This window comes from Heloderma suspectum, chromosome 1 (assembly GCF_057233095.1).
Source record: "Heloderma suspectum isolate Gila_16-S chromosome 1, 16-S_ref, whole genome shotgun sequence".
NCBI classification, from domain to species: Eukaryota; Metazoa; Chordata; class Lepidosauria; order Squamata; family Helodermatidae; genus Heloderma; species Heloderma suspectum.
The window spans coordinates 165,112,769-165,138,619 of NC_139458.1; the positions used below are offsets into that span (position 1 = coordinate 165,112,769).

General features: G+C 43.8%; 1 protein-coding gene across 1 annotated transcript in view; it reads right to left on the reverse strand.

The window, feature by feature from the left end:
* LOC146358384 (von Willebrand factor D and EGF domain-containing protein-like) overlaps positions 1 to 25,851 on the reverse strand; it is a 431,792-nt gene that overhangs the window by 186,489 nt on the left and 219,452 nt on the right. Inside the window, 3 exon segments of the mRNA XM_084809588.1 lie at positions 426 to 590; positions 3,554 to 3,706; positions 10,409 to 10,546. Coding sequence (XP_084665714.1) covers positions 426 to 590; positions 3,554 to 3,706; positions 10,409 to 10,546 — 456 coding nt within the window.

A 25,851-nucleotide genomic window follows, 5' to 3' on the forward strand; every position in this document is an offset into this window, starting at 1 on the left:
TAGTTTTTTAAATTATGCAGATTTAATGTTTCACTGGTTTTCATGTTCTTTTTTTAAAAGTTGTTTTAAGGATTTATTGTTTAAAATTGTACCACTTTATGGATTTTTAGCAAATCAGAGAGTATATAAATGTTAATAACGAATAAATAAATATCTCTAGTTAAAAGAAACAGGTCTGAGGTGGCATGAAAGACCACTGCCTGAGACCCTAGAGAGCTGCCGTCAATCACAGTAGGCAATATTGGGCTAGACCTGGTAGTATAAGACAGCTTCTGTTGTTCCTTCTTTTGTTCCATGCTGAGAGAATAAAATATTGACAATATTGCATATAAATACATTGAAACATAATGCTACCACCCACTTCCTGGAAACCCGCTTACCTAGACCAATTCTACATCTTAACATCCCAGATCAAAGAAAGGTACCTGGCCTAGATGCTCTTGTACAGATTCGTCCATTTCCAGAGAAACCTGTTGGACATCGGCCACAGAGGTATCCAATACTGGGAGGTTTACGGTCAATGCATACCACTCCAGGAAAGCAAGGTCTGTTGGCACAGTTAGTAATAGATGGCAGAACTGCTGCATGACCTAAAACGGCATCCAAGTATCATTTCTTGATATTAAACTATTAACTGCAAAGTTAATTAAAAAGTTAAGCAGGGAACAAATATGAGCTTTGGCCAAAGCTTTCTGACTAACTTTTTTCTCTTTTAAAATATAATTAATGTTGGAAGTCCCAAAATTGTGTGCCAAGCATAAGAAAACCCTGAAGGCACAACATATCAAAGCAGCTGTTTCTCATTAAGGCAAGATTTATTGGCCTTCTAATTACATGTTTTAAAGTTTATTATTCAAAGGTGCCTGGCATTTATCAGGGGTGAAATAGAAAATGGTGATTTTTCAGAGCTGGGGAAAGGTTACGTAAGTGGAGAAGCTGTATTAGGCAGGAAAAGCTACACATTTCACTGCAGGCTTGTATAATGAAGTCCCAGTGGCTCCTTCTCCTTTGCAGAACATCTGCTGGAGAGGGGTGGGTGCTTTGAAGCAGAAAAGGAGCAGTGAAGAAAGAAGTGCTAGCTTAACCCTTCTTCTTCCAGCCCATTTCCCCCTGAAACTCCCAGACCTGCCTTGACTTTGTAAACACAGGTCTGGACTCTGGAGCCACACAGTAGAAGCTGCTTACCAGGGGTGGAGAGGGAGAGAGACAGAGACAGACAGACAGAGACAGACAGACAGACAGAGACACAGACAGAGGATTATCATGATAACATAGCATTCCCCTTCCCTCCTTCTCCATTGTTCTCTCCCACAGAATATTTGCAAAGGAGAAGAAGCCACTGGGCTTTATTACATGAAGATGCAGTGTATCAGGTAGGTCACCCCTCACACACATCTTTCCAAATGAAAAAGAACCAAGCTTCCGATCCTTGTCCTCCTTGTCTAATAACATACTTCATAGCTATTTTTACAGGCACAAGTTTCCTCAGGATTGGGCAAGTGCCCAAAGAGCAGAGACAACCAAGGCATACTCTCCCGCAACCTCCCACCACCCTAGCCATTTTATCCTTACAGATCTGATATGCAATAATTCCATGCAGCGTCTGCGTTTCCAATGAAAAACTTTATCATACCCTTTTATTCTAACCAAAATTAACTAATTCAGGGCATTAGTTACTTAACTGCTGGTCAGGGGAGGGAACGATGTGTGTGGGGAAATAGGGGAACAGTCAGAAAGTGAATTAGGGTGCATAAGTGTATAGTATACTGTGCTGTATACAAATAGGGAAACAGAAGTGGAAAGAGTGTCATAATTACACAACATCACAACCTTGAGTAGTGCCCACATCCTGGACAAAGACGTGAGACACTTGCATTGAGCTAACTAGGGCCACAACTTTATCAACTTCAGAGAAAAAAGAGATCTGGAACGGATCAACTGCGTGGGCAATTTTTAAGGCAAGGTGCAGATACGTACTACCACTCCTGCCAAGTAGATGATAGTGAGCCAGTGCATTGCCTATTTTTGTCCCCTCCAGAAACACCTTTTCAGTGCTGCGTCACAACCCCAAGAGCCAGTCAAGTCCCAAAGGGGTGTCTTTCCCTGACCTCAAGTCCCAGAGCCCTAAGCAAGAAGACTTGGAAGGTCCCCTTTTACCTACTTGGTTTCTCCAGGTTTTCTCCACTTTCTATAGCCTAGCCCTTCTTCCTGCACTGTCCTGCCATTCTGTGACTGGTTGACTGATCCTAGGCACCACACCCAGCACTATCTTCCAGTTTCTTGTAGGTCAGGCAAAAAACAACAACTCCCTGTGCCAATCTGGGTGATGATTTTTTTAAAAAAAAACTTTCTTGACATAATACACAACTAGCCTGTGTCTGTACTGAAGTGAAGTGAGCAGGCACTGAGAAAACTCAAAATAAGTGGGGGGGGGGGATGGCCTTATATATGCTGTCTCAAAGATCTGCTCCCACACCATCTGTGTCTGGACGCAGCATGCAGATGCATGCAGATGTCATACTGTCCCACACTGGAGTGAGTCAGGCATAACGTTACCACCCCTTTCACCTACTACAGGGCCTGAGTGGAAAGAGTGGCAGTCCACCTTACTTATGAGATAGTAGTAGAACATGGATAAAATGGTAAAGTTGGCACCTTTACACTGGCATCGCTCCTCTGCCTTTAACACTGACCTGCCACACAGAAATATAGCAGGTGAAGCTTTCCCTGCCATTTCTATCCATGCTATTTGTTCTGCATCTCTCTGACTAACATGTGGATCAAAACTTAGCAATTCGCTGGATTTCACACTTCTCCAAGTGTTGCAACATAGATTTTGGCAGTTACTTTAAACATGTCAATAAGATACACATTTAAATATATATTTTGGAAGAAAATACACATTTAAATACATATTCAAATGTCTATTTCAGTACAAGAAAAACAATCCACATGTTAATGTGGAAACAGAACTGAATTATGGGTCAAAACGCGACCCCGAGTAGACAGTGAAAGATTTGCTCATCCCTACTTTAAAAGGTGATTAGGCAAATTCATGGAGGAAGATAGGTCTATCAAAGACTATTAATCATTATTGCTCTGTGGAACCTCCATGAGAGACACAGTACATCACTGAATACCAGTGGCTGGGAAGCAACAGGAGGAAAGATCTTGTCCTGTTCGTAGGTTTCCCAGGGGCACCCAGCTGTCTACTGCTGGAAGCAGGATGCTGGACTAGATAGACTTTCAGACTGAGGTGAGCCTGAGCAGGCAGGGCTTCATTCTCTCCACAGCCAAACTCTGTCTCCATAGAGAGCCCCACCTTGCACTCTAAGAATCATGGCCACAGTCAACTTCTCCACTATCAATCATATTCAGCATCCCCACCTTTTCTTTAAAAGTGATTTGTACCTTGGTCCAATCTATATGTTTATGCTGATACGCACTGACTGCTTAGGTGACTAATTTCACATAACAGATGACAGCTTTGTACATCAGCTGCAAAATCTGAGGAGAAAAACCTTTGACACTCACCTAATCACACTGCACTTACCATGCACCTTGCTGGCATTAACATACTTAATTGCAGACAATGTCTTCACTTCTCGGGGTTTCACTAGCTGTCTACCTTCACTCATTTTCCATTCACCTTTGATACTACGATTATCAGTCATGAAAGGTTCCGTCCTGTCAGCAGTGTCCTCAGCTGTAATAAAGAAGAACAGAGGTGAAAAAGGCAGAGTGTTCGTTTTTGCTGTGATTGATGATGGAAATGAAGACTAACATCAAATCAGATAACCCTCTAGGTTGTTTATCCCAGAAGACAACTGGGGAACAAAGGCAATCAAATGAGTCAGCATCTGGAGTCTCATCAAAGCAAGATCTCATTTAGCATCCACATCTAACTGGAGAGCATGCAAATAGAGGTAGGCTACCCAAACGACCTTTGATATGGAACAGACTTTGTTGGAGAGACTGCACAAGTGACACATTACCTTGGCCAATTTAAAAAGAAAAAAACTCATGCTGGCCCTACTCCATCTCTAACCCACATTTTTATAAATGGACCATTGCCAAATTACACTGCAACATCTCCAGGCAGCAGCTGGCTCACGAGCAGTACTTTGGACACTCTTGCTTAAAGTGCTGAAAGAACTAAATCAAGTAAATTGTCCATTGGAGACTATTTAAAATATTAATTTCCTCCAATAGGTTAGAGACTGAATATTCCACTTGGAGCCATGTTTCAAAGCAATTAGCTACTGGCTAGCTTCAATGAGAAGGTGTGTGTGAATATTTTTAATCAAATGGTGGAAACCATTACTCGGGGTGGCGCTCTTTGCACAGGCCAGAAAAAGCCGACCATGACATAGGATAAGCCAAAGGAGGAGCGAATCGCTACATGCATTAAAAAAATTATTTATATATATATATATATATATATATATATATATATATATATATATATATATATGAAGCTCTATAGAATAGGGCTGTAGAAGTTTGGGCCAAATATGGCCTGAATGGAGCCCCAATTGGCCCTTTCCCCCCCCCTTCTGCTACAGTGCAGCCCAAAGAGCTTCTCCGACATTGTGTTTCAATACCTCCACTATATAAGTAGGGATGTCAGAGGAATCCATTTGGGGGCTGGAGCTTGACAAATTTCCCTTGGTTCTCCCCCCCCCCAACTTCGGTCCATTTTTCATGAACTGCCCAGCTCGATCTGCATTGAGTCGGGCCAATTCATGGATTTGCCATATTTTTGTTAATTTGTGCAAATAGAGGTTTGCATACATTTTGGCTGCAATTTGCATTATCTGTGCAAATTTTGACCACAATTTGTACAAATTACATAAACTGCAGCTCCAGTTTGCACAAATTTCTATTTGCACAAATAAAAACAATACACAAACAGTTCCTGGAGTTCGGGAAAAACCGGTGGCTCAGCCTGCAAATGCGAGCTGAGTTGGGCACACCAGGGAACTCTGTCAAGTCAAAAAAGAAATGGATTTTCCAGTGACAGACATGGCTATATATAAGCACAAGGATCTGCGGGGCTTTGTTCTGTGTGGTGTGCTGAGCTTAGGCATAAGAACTGAAAGCCCAAGTGCAGATGAAGCACTAATTACAAAAAAGGAGCCACTGTGATTTGGGCTGATAAAGTGATGGCACCCAACCCCATTCTCTCTCTCCAATGCTATTGTGCCAAATCAAATCAAATCCTGGGAAAGAAGGAAACAGGCCCGATTTGATGGCCCAGATTCGATGCTCCAGTACCTAGCAGCAGAACACAAGATTTAATCTAGCCCCACCACCTTGCCAAAACAGCAGCTATTGTGCCAGTGCTTGGTAACAGGGTATTGGTGGATGCGGCTCAGATGCCTCATATGGAAGGCTTTTTAAGTGCAGACAGTACAGCGCACAACTAGTGTCCTCTTACATCACACCCTTATGACCACTGGAGTGGGCTCCATCTCTTTAGGACCAGTGTAGCCATTTGTTTTGTACCAGGGATAAAATGATGATTTCATTACTGTAGTACACAAACATCAGTGTAATATCAGACATGCCAGATAGTGGCTAGTGTTGGAGACAGAGATCCCTTCCACCCATCCTGTGGCTAGATCTTTACATATTCTGCTGCATGGCAGGGCCATTCCTGCCCAGCGGAGGGGGTTAAACATGCCCTCCCCCAGTGCTGTTGTTCTAATCAAAATCAGTGTCTCCTGGAGCTGCTTTTAGATTTGTTTGCTTCTTAAGCCAGGCAATCCAATTACAGATCACATGCATTATGTCTCTTTCAGCCTTCAGAACAGTAACTCTTCTTTATCTCAGAATGTCATCCCAAGTCAAGCTGGCCAGGCAGCAGAAATTCTTCCATGGCAAAGGAATCTTGCAACTAGTCACCATTTTCATTACTCCAGTGAAGTTCCTTATTTGGGCTGTGTAAAACTGTTTTGTCAGAAAAGGCATTTTTTAAATCTTGAGTGTGTGCAAATAAGCCCTACATTTTGGCCAAGGGCAGGATTTTGCTCAGGCTTTAATTGAATCTTCCTTTCTCCAGTCACGCTTAATGGAATTAACCCACACAAAAACACAAATGCACTTCAAGACAGCCACAAAATGCTAAAACAAGTAAAAGACTAGAACAGTTTATATCCAGCAAAATTGTAAATTCAACCAAGGGAAGATTTAATCAACTTTACAACTACATTGATTCTAGGACTGTATGCTGTTGTTTGCCCATGCACATACACACATAAGCTGCTGTTTTCTTTTATAATCAACAAAAGAAAGAGCGAGGCTCTTGGCCATTCCCCCTTTAGTTCATTTAATTTGTTTTTTTCTCCACACTGAAGGTTAATAGACTTGTATACATGAACTGAAAAATCAGGAAGGCAGGTGGCTAGATCCTCAGGAGTGTTTATAAATTGTTTTATGCATAATGAAGTGAATGATTCATTAAACACCCACTGTAATACCAGCTCAGGGAGCTCTGAGCATCACATTCTATCCTTGGGGTCAGGGTTAATCCATACGCACACATACTTAGTGCTCCTCAACTGACATATTTTTGCAACTTTATTTTTATTGATTTTTAAAGGAAATAATACATTTGTCTTGGGGGTAAACTAAAATAAAAGAAATGAAGGCTGGGGTAATCAAACCCTCTAAACTAATCAATTTTTAAAGTTCTGAAGAGCAAGGACACTAGAAGAAAAGCAAAATCTGGAGTATGGTTATATTATGACTTTAAAAGAATAGTGAAGTGTTTATCAAAGACCTCATATAAATTGGTGAGTCTGAGTTAAAAGATAAATGGCCAAATAACAATGGGTAACATCCATGTCCTGTGAGTGGACTTCTGCTCCTGCAATGGGGTTTTCATTCCCCCTTCTGCCTCCAGCAGCCCCTTCCTTCCCATCTGCTTTGGAGGGGAGAATCTAGGGGAAATCTGTTCTGTTCCACTGCTGGACAGATGCTATTGGATGCAACCTCATAAATAAGACAGAATTTGCCTAATATATAAACAATGTTTCATGCTGATGAGATCTACTATGAGCTGTAGTCTTGCTCGTCTAAGTCAAGAATGGCAGCCCCATTCCAAAAATGGAGTTTTTGTCAGCCTTGCAAAGTTTGGAACTGGTGGGTAAGCTTCTCCATCCCAGACTTTCAAATGAAAGTGGGCAAGATAGGGAGAAGTTGGCTCATACCATTGTGATTGAACAGCCATCCTAGCAGCCACCAGGAAATATAAGATATGGACAGGAAGAATCTTCCCTTTCTATTATGTTTAGTAAAACTTTTGTTTCTCCATCGAAATCTGATGTAACACCAGCTACATCTCTGAACACTTGTGCTCAGACATTCTAAGCTAAGGATGCATGAATAGCAGGCTGCTAGGTTTGAAAAAGAATTGGGTCCCATCAAGCAGCTGCTTGGGTCGCTAAAACCTCTCAAAGGAGCAGGGTGGGAGGTGGGGTGTTGATGTTCAATTTGCTGCTAAAGGGGCAGATTCTGTTTATGCTTTTCAGTCAGGAAGCTCTTCTCTGGCAAAAGAGAAGAAGAGCTTCCCCCCCCCTCCCTAGGGGTCCTTTCCTGTCTCCTTAGTAACTAATGATACCATTAGTTCCTATGGGGAGTGGGAAAAAGAAGCTGTCAGTCTTCCATAAGAGATCTGTGAACTTAATTCCATTATTTTGCCACTTTTGAATCTTTGTGTTTTTGTGCAGATTAAAGTCTTTGCTAGGTATGAGCCACTCAAAAAAAAAAAAAAGTTGGGTAAGGTTTCAGAGATAACATTGCTTATTTTTTAAACTTAGTTCATTAGGGTTATATGGATATATGGATAGACTAACAGATTTATCTAGGGCTGCGTGAAAATGCCCTTCCAAACTTCTCCACACTATTTGAAATGGAAGGGGGTCATTTTGCTGAATATTCAGGAGGAGAAATTCTCTAACCATTTGGGTAGGGGAAAAAAATTCTAAGAAATTCAAGCTCACATAATGCTGAATGAAATGCTATTGTCATACTGGTAGATAAAGGGAGCAATGGGCTGAGAGGGAAGATAGGATAGAGTAGGGGCCTAACCAGTTGCTTCCTTCAAGAATACTAACCAGTTGCTTCCTTCAAGAATACTAAAATTAAAATAATTAATATTAAAATTGGATCCACAGTTACACCTGAAATTTTCCACACCATTTATGGACAGCAAAATTGGAGAGGCCATTTGTCAAATATTCTCCAGCCGAGAACTTCAATTATTGAACAATTCAGGAGGAGCTTGATAAATAACTTTTTCAAAATTATCAGAAATTCTTTAAAAATTGTTTTGACCCAGCCATAGAACTATCATTACTTCCACACCAAATCAATATGCTCAGTGGAATAGTGTTGTTATGGCTTTTTCAAGATGATTCCATTGATTTTCAGTTAGCTTTCAATGCAGTCCTATGCATCTCTGCTTGGAAGTATGTCCCATTGGGTTTATTGAGACTTACTCCCAGGTAAGTATGTATAAGACTAAAGCCTTAGTTAACCAGTGGTGTTATGTGTGTAAGCTGAGTAGCAGCATAAAAAATAAAAGAAAAAAGAAGACAGAGTAATGCTTCTCCTGTTTGCTGTCTGACACTGGATCTTTATCTGATTTCTGGATTAAAGCTTCCAGTGTGATAACAGGAAGTATTGTCATCAGCATAGCATGCCACTTGACTGACTATTTTGGAGGAATGTCCACTGGCAAGTTAGAGAACAAGAAGTTAAATTTGGGTGGAACTGTGAACTGTAACCGTCCTGCTGCTATACCTGGAGAGATGATAATTTGACCAGGAGAGCAAGTCTTTCTTCACAGCATCAAAGGTAGTAATATATAGCTGATATAGGTGCTCCAATTATGATGTTTAAATATTGATGCCTCAGTAAGCCATAATGTCTTTGAGTAGCAAAAGCAAATTGCTGTGCTAACCATCTGTGTTATCACAGATAACACAGCCACAGCGGTGATATTCTCAGATATGCTTTTGCTGGAGGTAACGAATTGTCCTGGGCCTCCTACAAAGGGGAGGGGGCAGAACAATGTGCAACAGTACATTTCATCTTCTAACTAAGAAAACAGTGACATTGACGTGGTATGCAGTGGGAAGGATGAAGGGCCTCAAATGAACATTCAGAGTCTTAAAAAGGGTCCGTGTTGAGCATCTCCATTCTCCAGCTTGAAATAATGGACCTTAAGAGAAAACAACTAATCCACACAGATCTGAGTTCAGCAACAACCAGAGGCAATTATTCCACTAATATATTTTTACCTCTGATTGGGGAGTGCATTAAAGATAACGTGATCATCAAGGTGGCTATAGTGTGATTATGTAACTTTAAATGTCCGAGAGATCCTGGAAGATGCTACACATTTATACTGCTGAGTATTTTCTCAGGGCTTTAAAATATTCTAAGCCTCTACAAATATATCTATCTACCTGGACCCTAAGGCCATTATATGAGGCCCTTCTCTAGGTGCTCCCACAAAATGATGTGAAGAAGCATCTACAAGAGAGAGGGCCTTTTCACTGGTGGCTTCCCCTTTGTAGGAGTGCCATCTCCAGAGAGTCTCACCTGGCACCTTCTTCAATGCCAAGTGAAAATCTTATCATTCTCCCAGGCATTTTAGGAAGTGTTTTTAGATCTTAGCAGTCTTATTTTGGGGCTGATTTTACCTTGGTTTTATGTGAACCTCAGTATTCTATTTTAGTTCTGTGTTCCCCATGTCTAAAGTTGTGCAAAAAGCAAGAACACACACTGAAAACTTGTATAAAGTATTCAGATTGCAGCATTTAGCTTAACTTGATACAGCATTTGAGAACCTTTATTTTTATTTCTGCACAGGGGATACAATGCACCTTTCCCATGCAGCAGATTTTCAGACAAAATTGATCCTTTTCTCTGGAAGAATCAGAAAGTATGCTGTGTGGGCTACCCATATATTTGCATACATCTGCTAGTAGACACATCAGCAGTCTAGGATTCATATAAAATGGCTGACCCATCTTACTCTCACAAGTAATGAATGGGGGAACTGGCATTGTTATTTCTTCTTTGCCCTTAGCTTAACCTGAAATCCCTTTTGTGCCTAAATTAAGTTTGCATACCAGCTCTTGCACACCATTTTGAGACTGTTATAAACTGCAGAAATCTTGTTATTTATTTATTTATTTATTTTCCCCTCCTTTTCCTGTTATTTTGCTTTATCTCCTGCCTGGAAATAAAGCTCTGGAGAAGTCAAAAGCGTACTTACTACTTTATGACATTTAAATTGGTCCTAGTAAAGGTATTGCCCTACTCTGCTTCATGAAACCCCTATTTGTGTTTATCACAGAAGTATTGGTCCTTAACTATATCAAAGAAAACTTACGCTTGCACTTTCTTCCATCACCTGTCATCCCACTGGGGCAGTTGCCACATGCATAGGATCCCATGGTATTTGTACAAGAGACACCAGGAAAACAAAGTTTCTCTTCACATTCATTTGTGTCCTCCTGACAAGTAAGCCCTGTCGCAAAAACAAATCAGAGGTTAATAAACATAAAAGGCTTTCCTTAATCCTTAGCTTAAACCTTCATCTACTCAGGCATCTCAACTGTAAACTCAATGAAGAATATGTCATTCAATTATCACTGAAACTCCCCACTGCTTCATTTGATCCTGCTGTAGCTTCATGGTGTGTGTGTGTGTGTGTGTTTTGAGTCAGCTTATTACTATCCAAAATGTGGAACCCAGAGAGTTACAGTGAAAAACATTAACCACCAAAAGGATATGAATATTCCCTTCTCAAATTGTACCTCATGTTTTTTTTCTGTGTAAATATTTTACACTGGAAATGTTCTCATGTATTCTGAAATTCAGGGACAATATTCAGGCCATTAGTAGGATGGTTGCCAACCATCCAAAACAAACACACAAAAATGGCCCAGGTCTGCTATTGCAATTTTAAGAAGTTTAATTTAAAGAAACCAGCAGGTGAGGATTTCCATGACATTGAGGTAAACACGATCACATGTGAATTGTTGCAGTTCAAACTGCTGTTAAAGAGATAGCCACAGAGGCTGGTTCAAAAAATGGCCACCTATTTAGAAGCTTGGGTACAGATTATTAACAAGGTAACATAGGGTTCATTTGGTGACAAAGATACCCTTAGCCATACAAAGAACTGAAGGTCTGATTTGCTCTTCCACTAACACGCAAAGTAAAATAAACTTTGCTACACAATCTAAAAGACTGGGACAGGCACTGTCTCTGTGTGTTCTCAAGTAAGTGAATTAGATACAACTTTAAATCATTATTTTTATTTTTATTTTAAAACTCAGTATTCTTAGCAATCCTAATTTTCCATACATGTTCAGGGATTTGCTGCATATGGATTCTCTTTGAAAAATCAGTAGCTTTATTTGTGGACACTTTTGCCATATCTTCCTTTCTTCTAATTGTGCGATTAAGTTCACTAGAAAAGCCGAGGAGACTGAGGCTGCAATCCTATACTCACTGCAATACTATACTCACCGAGGAGACTGAGAGTAAGTCCCCTTGAACTCAGTGGGGCTTACTTTTGATTTAAGTACACTGTCAGACAGGAAACTACCAAAGTGAGGGTTGTTAAATGAGATATTGGAGGCCAGATTACCAAGCCATGCTTTCATGAGACATAAAGGATAGGGAAACTGTACAGTCAACAAATCTATTTACTAGATGGGTGCAGATGAATATTGGCAAACAAACCAAAGCCTTGAATAGTGGGTTATGATTGTTCTTAGAGATAACGTTAACATCTTGGGTAAAGGTCTCTGCTTTTTATGAACAAGCAGTAGTGACTGCTTTGGAAAGCATATGAAAAACAGGGATAGCTTAATGTTAACAAGGGTTTTTTTTTTTACTGGACCTCCTCCTGTACTTCATCTACTACAGAGTTTCAAACCAGCTTTTGCACTCTCCACTTTCACCCTCAACAAGAGGCTCTTTAGATCCTCTTCACTTTCTGCCATTAGGTTGGTATCGTCTGCATATCTGAGGTTGTTGATCATTCATTCCACCGACAGCAATCTTAATTCTGACCTGTGATTCATCCAAGCCGATCTCTAGTTCCTCTGCCTCTTCGAAAGCCAAGTTGTACTTCCGGTAGTTCTCGGTTCACATACTGCTGAAGCCTAGCTTGTAGGATATTGAGCATAACCTTACTGGCATGTGAAATGAGTGCAACTGTGTGGTAGTTTGAACACTCTTTGGCATTAGGGATGTACGAAAGTTCCGCCACGGATCTCGGGGAGGCCGAATGCCAGCGCATTTGGCCCCCCAAAATTGGTGGCGGAATGGCCCCCTGCCCCCCCGGGACGGGACTTACCTGGGGCGGATCTTCCTGGCGGCAGCGGCTCCGGCGGTGGCTCCGGCGGTGGTTCGGCGGTGGCGGCTGCAGCAGCCGGTCTTCCGACTGGCTGCTGCCGCCGCCATTTCCAAGTTAAAAAAAAAGTGATAGGCTACATAAAGATTTGCGTAGCCTATCACGGCTAAATTTTAAAAAACACCACGGTAGGCTACGTAAATCTTTACGTAGCCTATCACGGCTGAATAAAACAAAAAACATGCATATGCAAATGGCGGCGCCCATGGCGTCTACGCTATTTGCGTTCCCCTTATTTTCACTGTAGTCTACATAAATGTTTATGTAGACTAAGATGTGCCAAAATAAGGAACACAAATGGTGGCGCCCATGGGCGCCGCCATTTGCGTACGCGCATTTTTTGTTTTTGTTTTAATCAGCTGTGATAGGCTACGTAAACATTTACGTAGCCTATCACGGCTGACTGCAGGGACTGACTGCATGGCTGACTGCATGGCTGACTGCAGCCTATCTACGTCCCTGCTAGCCAGCGGCCGGATGTCCAGCAACTGGCGGAGCCAGCCGGCGGCTCTGCAGAATCCCTGTGGAGCAGAGCCGGACGGCCAGGATACGGGGGGGGGGAGGGACGGTGCGCCTCCCCCCCGGCCAGAATTTCGGCGGGAGGGACATAGCGCTTCCCCCCCAGCATCAGCAAAATCCGCGAACAGGTAAGTGACTTTCGTACATCCCTATTTCACATTGCCCTTCTTTGGAATTGGAATGTAAACTGACCTTTTCCAGTCTTGTGGCCACTGTTGAGTGTTCCAACTTTGTTGGCATATTGAGTGCAGCACTTTAACAGCATCATCTTTTAGGATTTTAAATAGCTCAGCTGGAATACTGTCATCTCCACTAGCTTTGTTGTTACTAATGCTTCCTAAGGCCCACTTGACTTCACTCTCGAGGATGTCCGGCTCAAGTTCAGTGACCGCACTATCATGGCTATCAGGGACATTCAGATCTTTTCTGTATAATTCTTCTGTGTATTCCTTTCACCTCTTCTTAATCTCATCTGTTTCTGTTAGGTTCCTGCCTTCTTTTTCCTTTATCATGCCCGTCTTTGCACAAAACGTTCCCTTGATATCTCCAATTTTCTTGAAGAGATCACTAGTCTTTCCCATTCTGTTGTTTTCCTCAATTTCTTTGCATTGTTCATTTAAGAAGGCCTTCTTGTCTCTCCTTGCTATTCTCTGGAACTCTGCATTCAGTTGGATATATATCTTCCCCTTTCTCCTTTCCTTTTCACTTCCCTTCTTTCCTCAGCTACTTGTAAAGCCTCATCCGACAGCCACTTTGCTTTCTTGCATTTCTTTTTTTGGGGGATGGATTTCGTTGCTGCCTCCTGAACAGTGTTAAGGACCTCTGTCCATAGTTCCTCAGGCACTCTGTCTCTCAGGTCTAATCCCTTAAATCTATTCCTCACCTCCACTGTATATTCATAAGGGATATGATTGAGGTCATACCTGAATGGTTTAGTGGTTTTCCCTACATTCTTCAATTTAAGTCGAAATTTTGCAACAAGAAGCTCATGATCTGAGCCACAGTCAGCTCCAGGACTTGTTTTTACTGACTGTATGGAGCTTCTCCATCTTTGGCTGCAAAGGACATAATCTGATTTTGATATTGACCATCTGGTGATGCCCATGTGTAGAGTCACCTCTTGTGCTGTTGGAAAAGAGTGTTTGCTATGATCAGCGTGTTCTCTTGGCAAAACTCGATTTGCCTTTGTCCTGCTTCATTTTGTACACCAAGGCCATGCTTGCCTGTTATCCTGGTTATTTCTTGACTTCCTACTTTAGAAGTCCAATCCCCTATGATGGAGAGGACATCTTTTTTTGGTGTTTGTTCTAGAAGGTGTTGTAGGTCTTCATAGAACTGATCAGCCTCAGCTTGTTCAGTATCAGTGGTTGGGGCATAGGCTTGAATGACTGTGATGTTGAATGGTTTGCCTTGGATTCGTACTGAGATCATTCTATCATTTTTAAGATTGTACCCCAGTACTGCTTTTCCCACCCTTTTGTTGACTATGAGTGCTCTCCATTTCTTCTAAGGGATTCTTGCCCACAATAGGGATGTTCAAATTGTGTACCTTCCATGCTGCTTGACTTCCGCAGATTGCGGCCAGTGCTCCGTACCGTCGTTTGCAAGCCCCCGGAATTCTCCTCTTTTTTTTCCACTCCAAGAATTACGAAGATAAATCCATGCCGACAGCCGTAATTCTGCATAACTTCCATAAGAAAGGCTATTTTTCGTAGATATTTATGTATTTTTTTCCCCTTCCCTGAGACATGCAGTAATTACTTTCAGCCAAAACACTTCCTCGTCTTCGGGGCTTCCCGAAACAAGGCTGCCCTAGGTGTGCCTGAGCGATGCACTCTTTGTTTAAAGCAACGCTGTTTGAAAGAAAGAAAAAACCTTTTAAAATGACCGTGCCGGTCTGGAGCCCTGAACAAGTATTATTCCACCTGCTAGGCTTTCTATTTCCACATCCAGCCTTGTTGGTGATGTTGTGAGGCTAAAATGGAGAGGAGAACCAACTCTGTGCATGTCTACTCAGAAGTAAGTCTTACTGAGTTCAATGGAACTTACCCCTACGCATGTCAGCACCCCACTTGCCCCCAGCTCAGCTTTGTATTTCTACATCCAGCTCATTAGCAAACCTCCTGTTAGTTATCTCACTGAGTGACTTTGGGCTGGACTCTCACCACTACATCATACTCCTTTTATATGAAACTCTTGAAGAAAAACAGACAGTATAATGGAAAGTTCTTTCTGAAGCATCACACTTGTACAAATGCAGCATGAAGGGAAAGATCAGCAACCTTCTCTTTGTTTGAATAAAAAGCACACTCTGCACATGCTCAGGGAATGGACAAAATGAGGAATAAACATACCAGGGAATATGAAGAACTATATTCTTCCATTATGTGTGTGTGTGTGTGTGTGTGTGTGTGTGTGTGGAATCTCCCTACATCCAGCTGTTCCCTGGACCCCCCCCTTCACCCAAGGGTTTTCTGAGCAAAGGCGAACCAACTCTGTGCATGTCTACTCAGAAGTAAGTCTTACTGAGTTCAATGCAACTTACCCCTACGCATGTCAGCACCCCACTTGCCCCCAGCTCAGCTTTGTATTTCCACATCCAGCTCATTAGCAAACCTCCTGTTAGTTATCTCAGAAGACCCTTGTGTGAAGGGCGGGGGGGTTTCCAGGGAACAGCTGGATGGAGGGAGATTACACACACACACACACACACACGAAGAATATAGTTCTTCATATTCCCTGGTATGTTTATTCCTCATTTTGTCCATTCTCTGAGCATGTGCAGAGTGTGCTTTTTATTCAAACAAAGAGAAGGTTGCTGTTCTTTCCCTTCATGCTGCATTTGTACAAGTGAAGTGTGACTGCTTCAGAAAGAACTTTTCATTATACTGTCTCTTTTTCTCCATGAGTTTCAAAACAGAAGTGTGGTGTAGTGGTGGGAGTCCAGCCCAAAGTCACCCAGTGAGATAACTAACAGGAGGTTTGCTAATGAGCTGGATGTGGAAATACAAAGCTGAGCTGGGGGCAAGTGGGGTGCTGACATGTGTAGGAGTAAGTTGCATTGAACTCAGTAAGACTTACTTCTGAGTAGACATGCACAGAGTTGGTTCTCCTCTCCATTTTAGCCTCACAACATCACCAACAAGGCTGGATGTGGAAATAGAAAGCCTAGCAGGGGGAATAATACTTGTGCAGGGCTCCAGACCGGCAGGGTCATTTTAAAAGGTTTTTTCTTTCTTTCAAACAGCGTTGCTTTAAACAAAGAGTGCATTGCTCAGGCACACCTAGGGCAGCCTTCTTTCGGGAAGCCCTGAAGACGAGGAAGTGTTTTGGCTGAAAGTAAATGGAGACGGAGGATTTCAATTGAAAAAGTAGGGATGTCAGAGAATTCCGCGACGGATCTCGGTGAGGCTGAATGCCAGTGCATTCGGCCCCCCGAAATCCATTACAGAACAAAGCCCCCGCCCCCCCCATGAAAGGCACACGGGACGAAGTCCCCGCTGCCCCAACCCCATGAAAGGCTCATGGGACGAAGTCCCCGCCGCCCCCACCCCACGAAAGGCACACGAAAAAGAGCACTTCCCTGCTCCTGTCTGCGCTGCTTTCCAAATGGCGGCCATCCTGCGGCTGCCATTCGCTTCCTCCTCTTCATAGCCATGATAGGCTACGTAAATACTTACGTAGCCTATCACGGCTAACGCAGGGACACCATTTGCGTACTTACGTAGCCTATCACAGTAGTGGGGGGGGAAACCCCAGTGTACGCAAATGGCGGCAGCTCCCGCCATTTGCGTACGCTGGGTTTTTTCCCACCTGCCGTGATAGGCTACGTAAATATTTACGTAGCCTATCATGGCTCAATACAGGGACGCAAATGGCGGCGGCTATGACAGCCACCATTTGTGTCCCTGAAGGGCTGCCCAATGGCCGGATGTCCGGCTGCGGGCGGCCGGAGATGGCTAGCAGCTCTGTGGCTTGGCTGTGGAGCGGAGCCGGCTGGGCAGGATTCCGGCAGGGATGACAGGATTGCCTCTGCCCCCGTCAAGGCTCCTGGGGAGAGGGACGGAGCGCCTTCCCCCCACCGTGGATTACCCGGCGCAGAGCCAGGTAGGTGTTTCGTACATCCGTATGAAAAATAACACCCACAAACTAGGGATGGCGGAGAATTTCTCCCCGAACCTTTGGGGGGCCGAGCGCCAACGTGTTCGGCCCCCCGAACAAGTTTCAGGGAGAAATCCTCTGCACCCCCCCGCACCCCGCACCCCCCCCGGGACGGGACTTACCTTCGCCGAATGTCCCTCCCGGCGGCGGGTCTGGCCGGCGGTTCGTCGGGTGTTCGTGCAGGGCGGGAGTGGCAGCCGGTCTTTTGACCGGCTGCCGCCGCCGACATTCCAATAAAAGAAAAGAAAAAAAAACGCCCTGTGATAGGCTATGTGACGATTAACGTAGCCTATCACGGCTAGATTTGCAAAGTCAGCCATGATAGGCTACGTCAATAGCGTTGCCCTTATTTTCGCCATAGTCTACGTAAATCTTTACGTAGACTACAGCAACCAAATAAGGAACGTGAATGGCGGCTCCCTATGGGGGCCGCCATTAACCGTACGCGCTTTTTTTTTTTTTAAAGTCACCCGTGATAGGCTACGTGACGATTGACGTAGCCTATCACAGCTGACTTTGCAAATCTAGCCATGATAGGCTACGTTAATCATCACGTAGCCTATCAGGGGGCTTTTTTTTTTTTTTAACTTTCGAGTTCGCGGCCGGGCGAAGCGGGAAGCCTCCCCCCCGGCCTGAATTTCGCGGGGGGAGCAGCGAAGCGCCTCCCCCCCACCGCGAACAACCTTCGAGGACAGGTAAGGGACTTTCGTCCACCCCTACCACAAACAAGGCGGTGATCACAATTCATTTTTTTTAAAAAAACTTACGTATTTATTATCGAAATATACTACCTTGCATTTTTATTTATGAGAATTTCGCGACTCTGTGTGGATGACCAAAAAAAAGCAGCATGACTGCTGGCTCCACAGGATGTCATGGTGCTGTTCCACAGAGGATTCCATGGCACAGACTGAAGGGAATTCGATCCCATTTCAGTCCGTGGCAGAATTCTCTCACATCCCTAGCCCACAGTAGTAGATACAATGGTCACCTGAATTAAATTCGCCCATGCTTGTCCATTTTAGTTAGCTGATTCCCAAGATATCGATGTTCAGTCTTGCCATCTCATGTTTGACCACCTCCAACTTGCCTTGATTCATTGATCTTACATTCCAGGTTCCTAAACAATATTGTTCTTTACAACATCGGATTTTCTTTTCACCACCAGACACTAGGGATGTCAGAGAATTTTGCCACGAATCTCGGGGAGGCCGAATGCCAGCGCATTCGGCCCCCCGAAATTGGTGACGAAACGGTCTGCCCCCCCGCGCCCCCCCCGGGATGGGACTTACCATCGGTGAATCTTTCTGGCGGCGGCTCCGGCGGCGGCTCCGGCGGTGGCCGGTCTTCCGACCGGCTGCCACCGCCAACATATCCAAGTTTTTTTTAAAAAAACAAACAAAAAAACTAATAGGCTACGTAAAGATTTATGTAGCCTATCATGGCTGAGTAAAAAAAAAAAACCGTGTATGCAAATGGCGGCACCCATAGGCGCCGCCATTTGCATTCCTTATTTTGGCATGTCTTAGTCTACGTAAACATTTACGTAGCCTATCACGGCTGCCTGCAGGGACGCAAACGGTGGCGGCTACGGCCGCTGCCATTTGCGGGCCTGGCTGGCCAGGATTCAGGGGTGGAGGGACGGAGCGCCTCCCCCCCCGGCCAGAATTTTTGGGGGGAGGGACGGAGCGCCTCCCCCCCGGCCAGAATTTCGGGGGGAGGGATGGAGCACCTCCCCCCCACCGCGAATCAAATTTCGTAAAAGGTAAGTGACTTTCGTACATCCCTACCAGACACATCTACAGCTGAGTGTCCTTTCGGCTTTGGCCCAGCCGCTTCACTCTTTCTGGCGCTACTTGGAAATTCCCTCTGCTCTTCCCCAGTGATATATTGGACACCTTCTGACCTTCTGAGGGGCTCATCTTCCGGCGTCATATCTTTTAGCCTTGTGATATGTTCCATGGGGTTTTAGTCACACATAATTATTTATGACTAGTTCAAGGCACTGATTCTCCCCATCAGCGAAAATCTTTATGCTCTTTTGAGTCTCCCTCCCTCCCATACACACAGCAAAAAGAAAATAGAAAGGGATGTGCTTTTCAGGGAGTGGAGAATTGGGAGGGGAACTCAGTCCCCTTTTAAGCTTGTTGATATCTGTGTTCCATTGCTTCCTTGAGCATTTGCAGTGAACACTTTGAATATCTGAAAATGCATTTAGAATCGCGCCCCAATGGGAAGGTATGTTATGGAAGTTTAAATTACAGTGAATGAACTCTGGGCCCACGTTCTATATAGACAATCCCATTGCTCCTGCTCATGTTTATTTTTACCCCTCTACCTGTTCCCTCAGTGTGCATCCAAAATTACTGTTGTCGTATCAATGACAGCGGAGTGGGATTAAGAATGCACTTGTATTTCTGTATGCATAACAGCACTTCCTACACTTTCAGCAACTTGCTTCTCCAGAGATAATACTTAAGGTGCTCTCTGAAGAGTAAGCATTTTGTTCCTACTATCTGTTTGCTATCATTTGTAAAGATGTGACGCTGAAACGGTCTTGTCACTTGAGCAGTACAGCGTTGCCTTCTCATTAGATTATTGATGGCTTTCTGGGGAATTGAGACATAAACACAACATCAAGGATAAGCTTTTATTGCTGTAACAGAACCTGCCCTGAAGTAAAATCATCTGCCTCCCAGCTGGCTTTCAGCTGCACTTGCATATAATTTTTCACCTGCCATTAAAACATTGAGAGGTATTCCTATTTCACTCAATCATTCCTTTCTTTTCCCCCCTCCTCCCTGTTTGCTGTTTTCAGGTCAGGAAAGTAACTACTAAAACAATGAATATTTTATTTAAATGAACTAGAAAGAAAAGGGGAGTAATTGAAGCAGGTCACTTTTCCATTAACATGCAGACATCCTATCACTATGATATTGTGGATCAAGACGAGAATATTATCAATAGATGACTAGCAGTCATCCAGAATGGTCATTATTTTAGAAAGCAGTTGTTTCTTTCAGTTAAGGGGAAAATAATGGTGTGTATGTGTGCAATAGCACTGAAGAGCTTCACATAGACTCACAGGATTTGATTTCCATCATATTTTGACTTGGGCCTTCTTTTGTTGTTTGTTGCTTGGAGTCACACTTGTGTACCATAACCCATTTGTTTCAGAGATTTGTGTGTCTGAGGTTGTGTGTGTGTGAATTAGAAGTCACCCTGCTTGTTATAGTAGGGCATGGGAAATCTCATGCCTAGTATAGACTATTTCCTGCCACACTTACTATCCACTCTGCTGTTGTATTCATGGAGATGACTGCATCAGTCTGCAGGAGCATGGAAGAAAGGGAAAAACTACATGCCCAAAGGTGAATATGGAAATAGCAACAATTGCTTTCACCCCGCAAAACAGGGTAAGATAAATATAATATGACAGGAAGGAACACAGTGCATAGAAAGGACGTGAACAGAAGTGCAACATGAGGTAAGGAGGCACAAGATTAAATGGAAAAGAAAGATCCTCCTATTCCCAATGCATTTGCTACCACTGGAAGAAACCTAAAAGACTATTATTTTCCTCCCATATCTTCTAATCTAAAGGACCGAGAAAGGTCTTCCCCTTTCATTAGGATGTCAGTATTACTGTTGCACCGCATTTTCTACATTTTTTGGGGGGTTAGGTCATTGGACACCTCAGGCTTAACCACTTTGCAGAGCAAGATTTACAGGATCATATAGAGAGCCTTGACGGCTTAAATAATGACTTCACTGGGAATGTGACAGTTTTGCTTGCTGACTATCTCTACTTGGAAATGGAAATCTGCCTGAAATCTGTCTGAGATCCTACTAATGAATTGAATGAAATATATTAAATACATTAGTGATAAATAGCCACTGATTTGCCCATTGAATAGCCTTTCAAATCAGTAATTAAAAGCCAGAGAAACTAACCTTGTGGTAATTCACAGTGGCTACTCAAGGGGCAAATCAGAGGCTATTCATGACTAATCCCCCAGCCAGGATCAACAGGAAGCATTAAAATGGACAGAACGTGAAAACAGGAGGGTTTCATTTAGCATGAAAAAGGACCTTTGCTGAATGAATCTTACTTGTGAGAGGACATTACACAAGGAACTTGAGTAGGGAAAGGGCATTGCTGAATAATATAATGTATGTTAAGTGCTGTATGGAATTTCCATCTTAATTCTGCATCCAGCCACTTGCCAAAAAGCAATGCCTCCGCTGTGCTAAAGAGCTCTAGCATGGAATTACCAGAAGTCCCTCAACCCATCTTTTGCTTATTCTCACACAAGTGAGAATTACAGAAGTCAGAATTACTCATACTTCCTAATCCCCACTAATTAAGCAATAGTCAATGTGGTGGGACACGCATTTCATTAATGGACAGATCCTTGTGCTCCAGAGTTCATTTTAATAAGTAGACATATCTGACCACAGAGGAGATCTGTGTGTCCTTGTTTCAGATGCTACATTAAGAGCAGCGATTTAGAAGTGTGAAAAAGGCCAAAGACATTTTAATGCCTGAGGTGAAGAACACCCCCATCCATTTCATGTACAAAAGCTGACAAGAACTGGCAGATAAATCTGTCCTCAACACCAACGATGGGACAGCTTCCTCCACTGCAGCTGAAGGCAGCAGGCTGACTTAGAGGGAGCAGAGGAGGCTACGTGGCACACAGGTCTGTTCACCAACATATTGCTGCCACCTCCTAGCATCTGCCATCTGAGGTGTGTGCTTCACTCTGCCTAATTGTAGGGCCAGCCCTGAGTATGAATGGTTTCATCTGTCCGCATTCCCCACTGAAAATTGCAATCAAATCAGCCCTGCCTCCTTTTGCTTCCATCTGAAGGAGAATGCTGCAGAACAGAGGTTGAAATGATGATGTCATAGATAGTGATGGAATTCTGACTCTCAATCCCAAGGGTCTATGTATATGTAGGAATGTATGAAAAAAATGTTTCGGTTTTGTTTTGACCATAGTTTACCGAGTTCTAGGGATGGTGGAGAATTCCTCCACGGACCCCAGTGAGGCCGGATTCTTTTGAATCTGGCCTCCAGAGTCTGTGGAGGAATGGAGTACTTACCTCCGCCTCCCTGAGGAATCCTCCCTGGCTGGATCCTCCTCGCCACTGGCTCTAGAGTGCCAGAGATACGGCCGCCATTGCCATATCACTGGCTGAGGCTGACTGACTCTGGATGCAAATGGCGTCCGCTACAGCATTTGCAGCTGTAAACTTCTTAGATTAAGCTAAATGCAGCCATTTACGGCTGCATTTAGCTTAATCTAAGAGCTTTATGGCCGCAAATGGTGTAGTGGACACCATTTGTTCCTGGAGTCAGTCAGCCTCAGCCACCAATACGGCAATGGCGGCCATATTGCTGGTGCTCCGGAGCCAGCCGGCAGCTCCGTGGAATCGCCGTGGAGAGGAGCCAGCCAGCGAGGTTTCCTGGGGGAGGGACGGATTGCCTCCCCCTAAGGGTGGATTCCCCGGAGGAGCAGCAGGTAGGGAATCCGCCCATCCCTACCCAGTTCATACTTCACAGAACCAAACACAGATCTGAATGCAATCTTCAGTCAAAGTCCATACATTTCTGAGCTCATGATGTGATTGACCGCCCACCCAAAAAAGTGTTTTAAAAATCGTACATTTGAAAAATGCTCATGAAAAATGCATACTTTTGAAAAATGCGCACAAACATGCTTTAATCAATGGGAGAAAATGCATACATTTCAGAAATGTGCACAATTGATGTGTACCCTTGGGAACATATGCATGAAAATATGCATAAATTTTTAGTAAAAAGAAAAAAAACAGGCAATCTGATATGGGCACAAGTCAGAATGAGCTTCAAGGTGGAATTCACAGACCCTCGATAGGAATGTACGAAAGTCACTTACCTTTTCGAAGGGTGACATTCGCGGTGGTGGGGAGGCGCTCCATCTCTCCCCCCAAAATTCTCTCTGGCCGGCTCCACTTGGCGGTGATTCTGCGGAGCTGCCGGCCGGGGCTGCCTGCAACTGGACATCCGGCCATTGGGCTGACTGCAGGGACGCAAATGACGGCTGCCGTAGCTGCTGCCATTTGCATCCCTGTATTTTGCCATGAGAGGCTATGTAAATATTTACGTAGCCTATCACGGCAAAAAACCAAACAAACAGCGAACACAAATGGTGGCGGCTACAGCGGCCGCCATTTGCGTTCCCTTTTTTTTTTTGGCCATGATAGGCTACATAAATATTTACGTAGGCTATCACAGCCCCCAAAAAAGGGAACGCAAATGGTGGCCGCTGCAGCCGCCACCATTTGCATTCTCTTTTTTTTGCTGTGATAGGCTATGTAAATACTTACGCAGCCTATCATGGCTTCCACAGGGATGCAAATGGCATCCCTGCGTTAGCTGTGATAGGCTATGCAAGTATTTACGTAGCCTATCACAGCTATAATGAAGAAGCGAATGGCGGCCGCGGCCACCATTCACAAAGCAGTGCAAACGGCAGCAGGTACGTGTCCCATTTTGCGTGCCTTTCGTGGGGTGGGGGGGCTTTGTTCTGCCACGGATTTCGGGGGGCTGAATGCACTGGCATTCATTCTCACCGAGATCCATGGTGGAATTCTCTGACATCCCTAACCCTCGATGAGCTGAGTTTTTGCTGAATTGCACATCCCTATCTATGTGTTCCCCTTCATGGATCACTGCCTTGTTGTGGCGAAGGGGCTTGCGTAACTCAGTGAAGCCATAAGCTATGCCCTGCAGGGCCACCCAAGATGGACATATCATGGCAGAGAGTTCTGACAAAATGTGGTCCACTGGAGAAGGAAATGGCAACCCACTCCAGTATTCTTGCCAAGAAAACCCCATGGAACGTATCACAACAAGGCTAAAAGATATGAAACTGGAAGACGAGCCCCTCAGCCTCAGGTCGGAAGGTGTCCAATATACTACTGGGGAAGAGCAGAGGGTATTTCCAAGTAGCGCCAGAAAGAGCGAAGTGGCTGGGCCAAACCCGAAAGGACACTCAGCTGTGGATGTGTCTGGTGGTGAAAAGAAAATCCGATGCTTTAAAGAACAATATTGTTTAGGAACCTGGAATGTCAGATCAATGAATCAAGGTAAGCTGGAGGTGGTCAAACGTGAGATGGCAAGATTGAACATCGACATCTTGAGAATCAGCAAACTAAAATGGACAAGCATGGGCAAATTTAATTCAGGTGACCATCATATCTACTACTGTGGGCAAGAATCCCTTAGAAGAAATGGAGTAGCACTCATAGTCAACAAAAGGGTGGGAAAAGCAGTACTGGGGTACAATCTCAAAAACGATATAATGACTTCAGTATGAATCCAAGGCAAACCATTCAACATCACAGTAATTCAAGTCTATGCCCCAACCACTGATGCTGAAGAAGCTGAGGTTGATCGGTTCTATGAAGACCTACAACACCTTCTAGAACAAACAGCAAAAAAAGATGTCCTCTTCATCATAGGGGATTGGAATGCTAAAGTAGGAAGTCAAGAAATCACCGGGATAACAGGCAAGCATGGCCTTGGTGTACAAAATGAAGCAGGACAAAGGCTAATCGAGTTTTGCCAAGAGAACATGCTGATCATAGCAAACACTCTTTTCCAACAGCACAAGAGGCGACTCTACACATGGACATCACCAGATGGTCAATATCGAAATCAGATTGATTATGTCCTTTGCAGCCAAAGATGGAGAAGCTCTATACAATCAGTAAAAACAAGACCTGGAGCTGACTGTGGCTCAGATCATGAGCTTCTTGTTGCAAAGTTTCGGCTTAAATTGAAGAACATAGGGAAAACCACTAAACCATTCACGTATGACCTCAATCATATCCCTTATGAATATACAGTGGAGGTGAGGAATAGATTTCAGGGATTAGACCGGATAGACAGAGTGCCTGAGGAACTATGGATGGAGGTCCGTAACATTGTTCAGGAGGCAGCAACTAAATCCATCCCCCCCCCCCAAAAGCAAAGAAACTGTCTGAAAGCAAAGTGGCTGTCTGATGAGGCTTTACAAATAGCTGAGGAAAGAAGGGAAGCGAAAAGCAAGGGAGAAAGGGGAAGATATATCCAACTGAATGCAGAGTTCCAGAGAACAGCAAGGAGAGACAAGAAGGCCTTCTTAAATGAACAATGCAAAGAAATCGAGGAAAACAATAGAATGGGAAAGACTAGAGATCTCTTCAAGAAAATCGGAGATCTCAAGGGAACATTTTGTGCAAAGACGGGCATGATAAAGGACAAAGAAGGCAGGGACCTAACAGAAGCAGATGAGATTAAGAAGAGGTGGACAGAATACACAGAAGAACTATACAGGAAAGATCTGAATGTCCCTGATAGCCATGATAGTGCGGTCACTGAACTTGAGACAGACATCCTAGAGAGAGAAGTCAAGTGGGCCTTAGGAAGCATTACTTAAAACAAAGCTAGAGGAGATGACATTATTCCAGCTGAGCTATTTAAAATCCTAAAAGATGATGCTGTTAAAGTGCTGCACTCAATATGCCAACAAATTTGGAACACTCAACAGTGGCCACAAGACTGGAAAAGGTCAGTTTCCATTCCAATTCCAAAGAAGAGCAACGCCAAAGAGTGTTCAAACTACCGTACAATTGCGCTCATTTCACATGCCAGGAAGGTTATGCTCAAAATCCTACAAGCTAGGCTTCAGCAG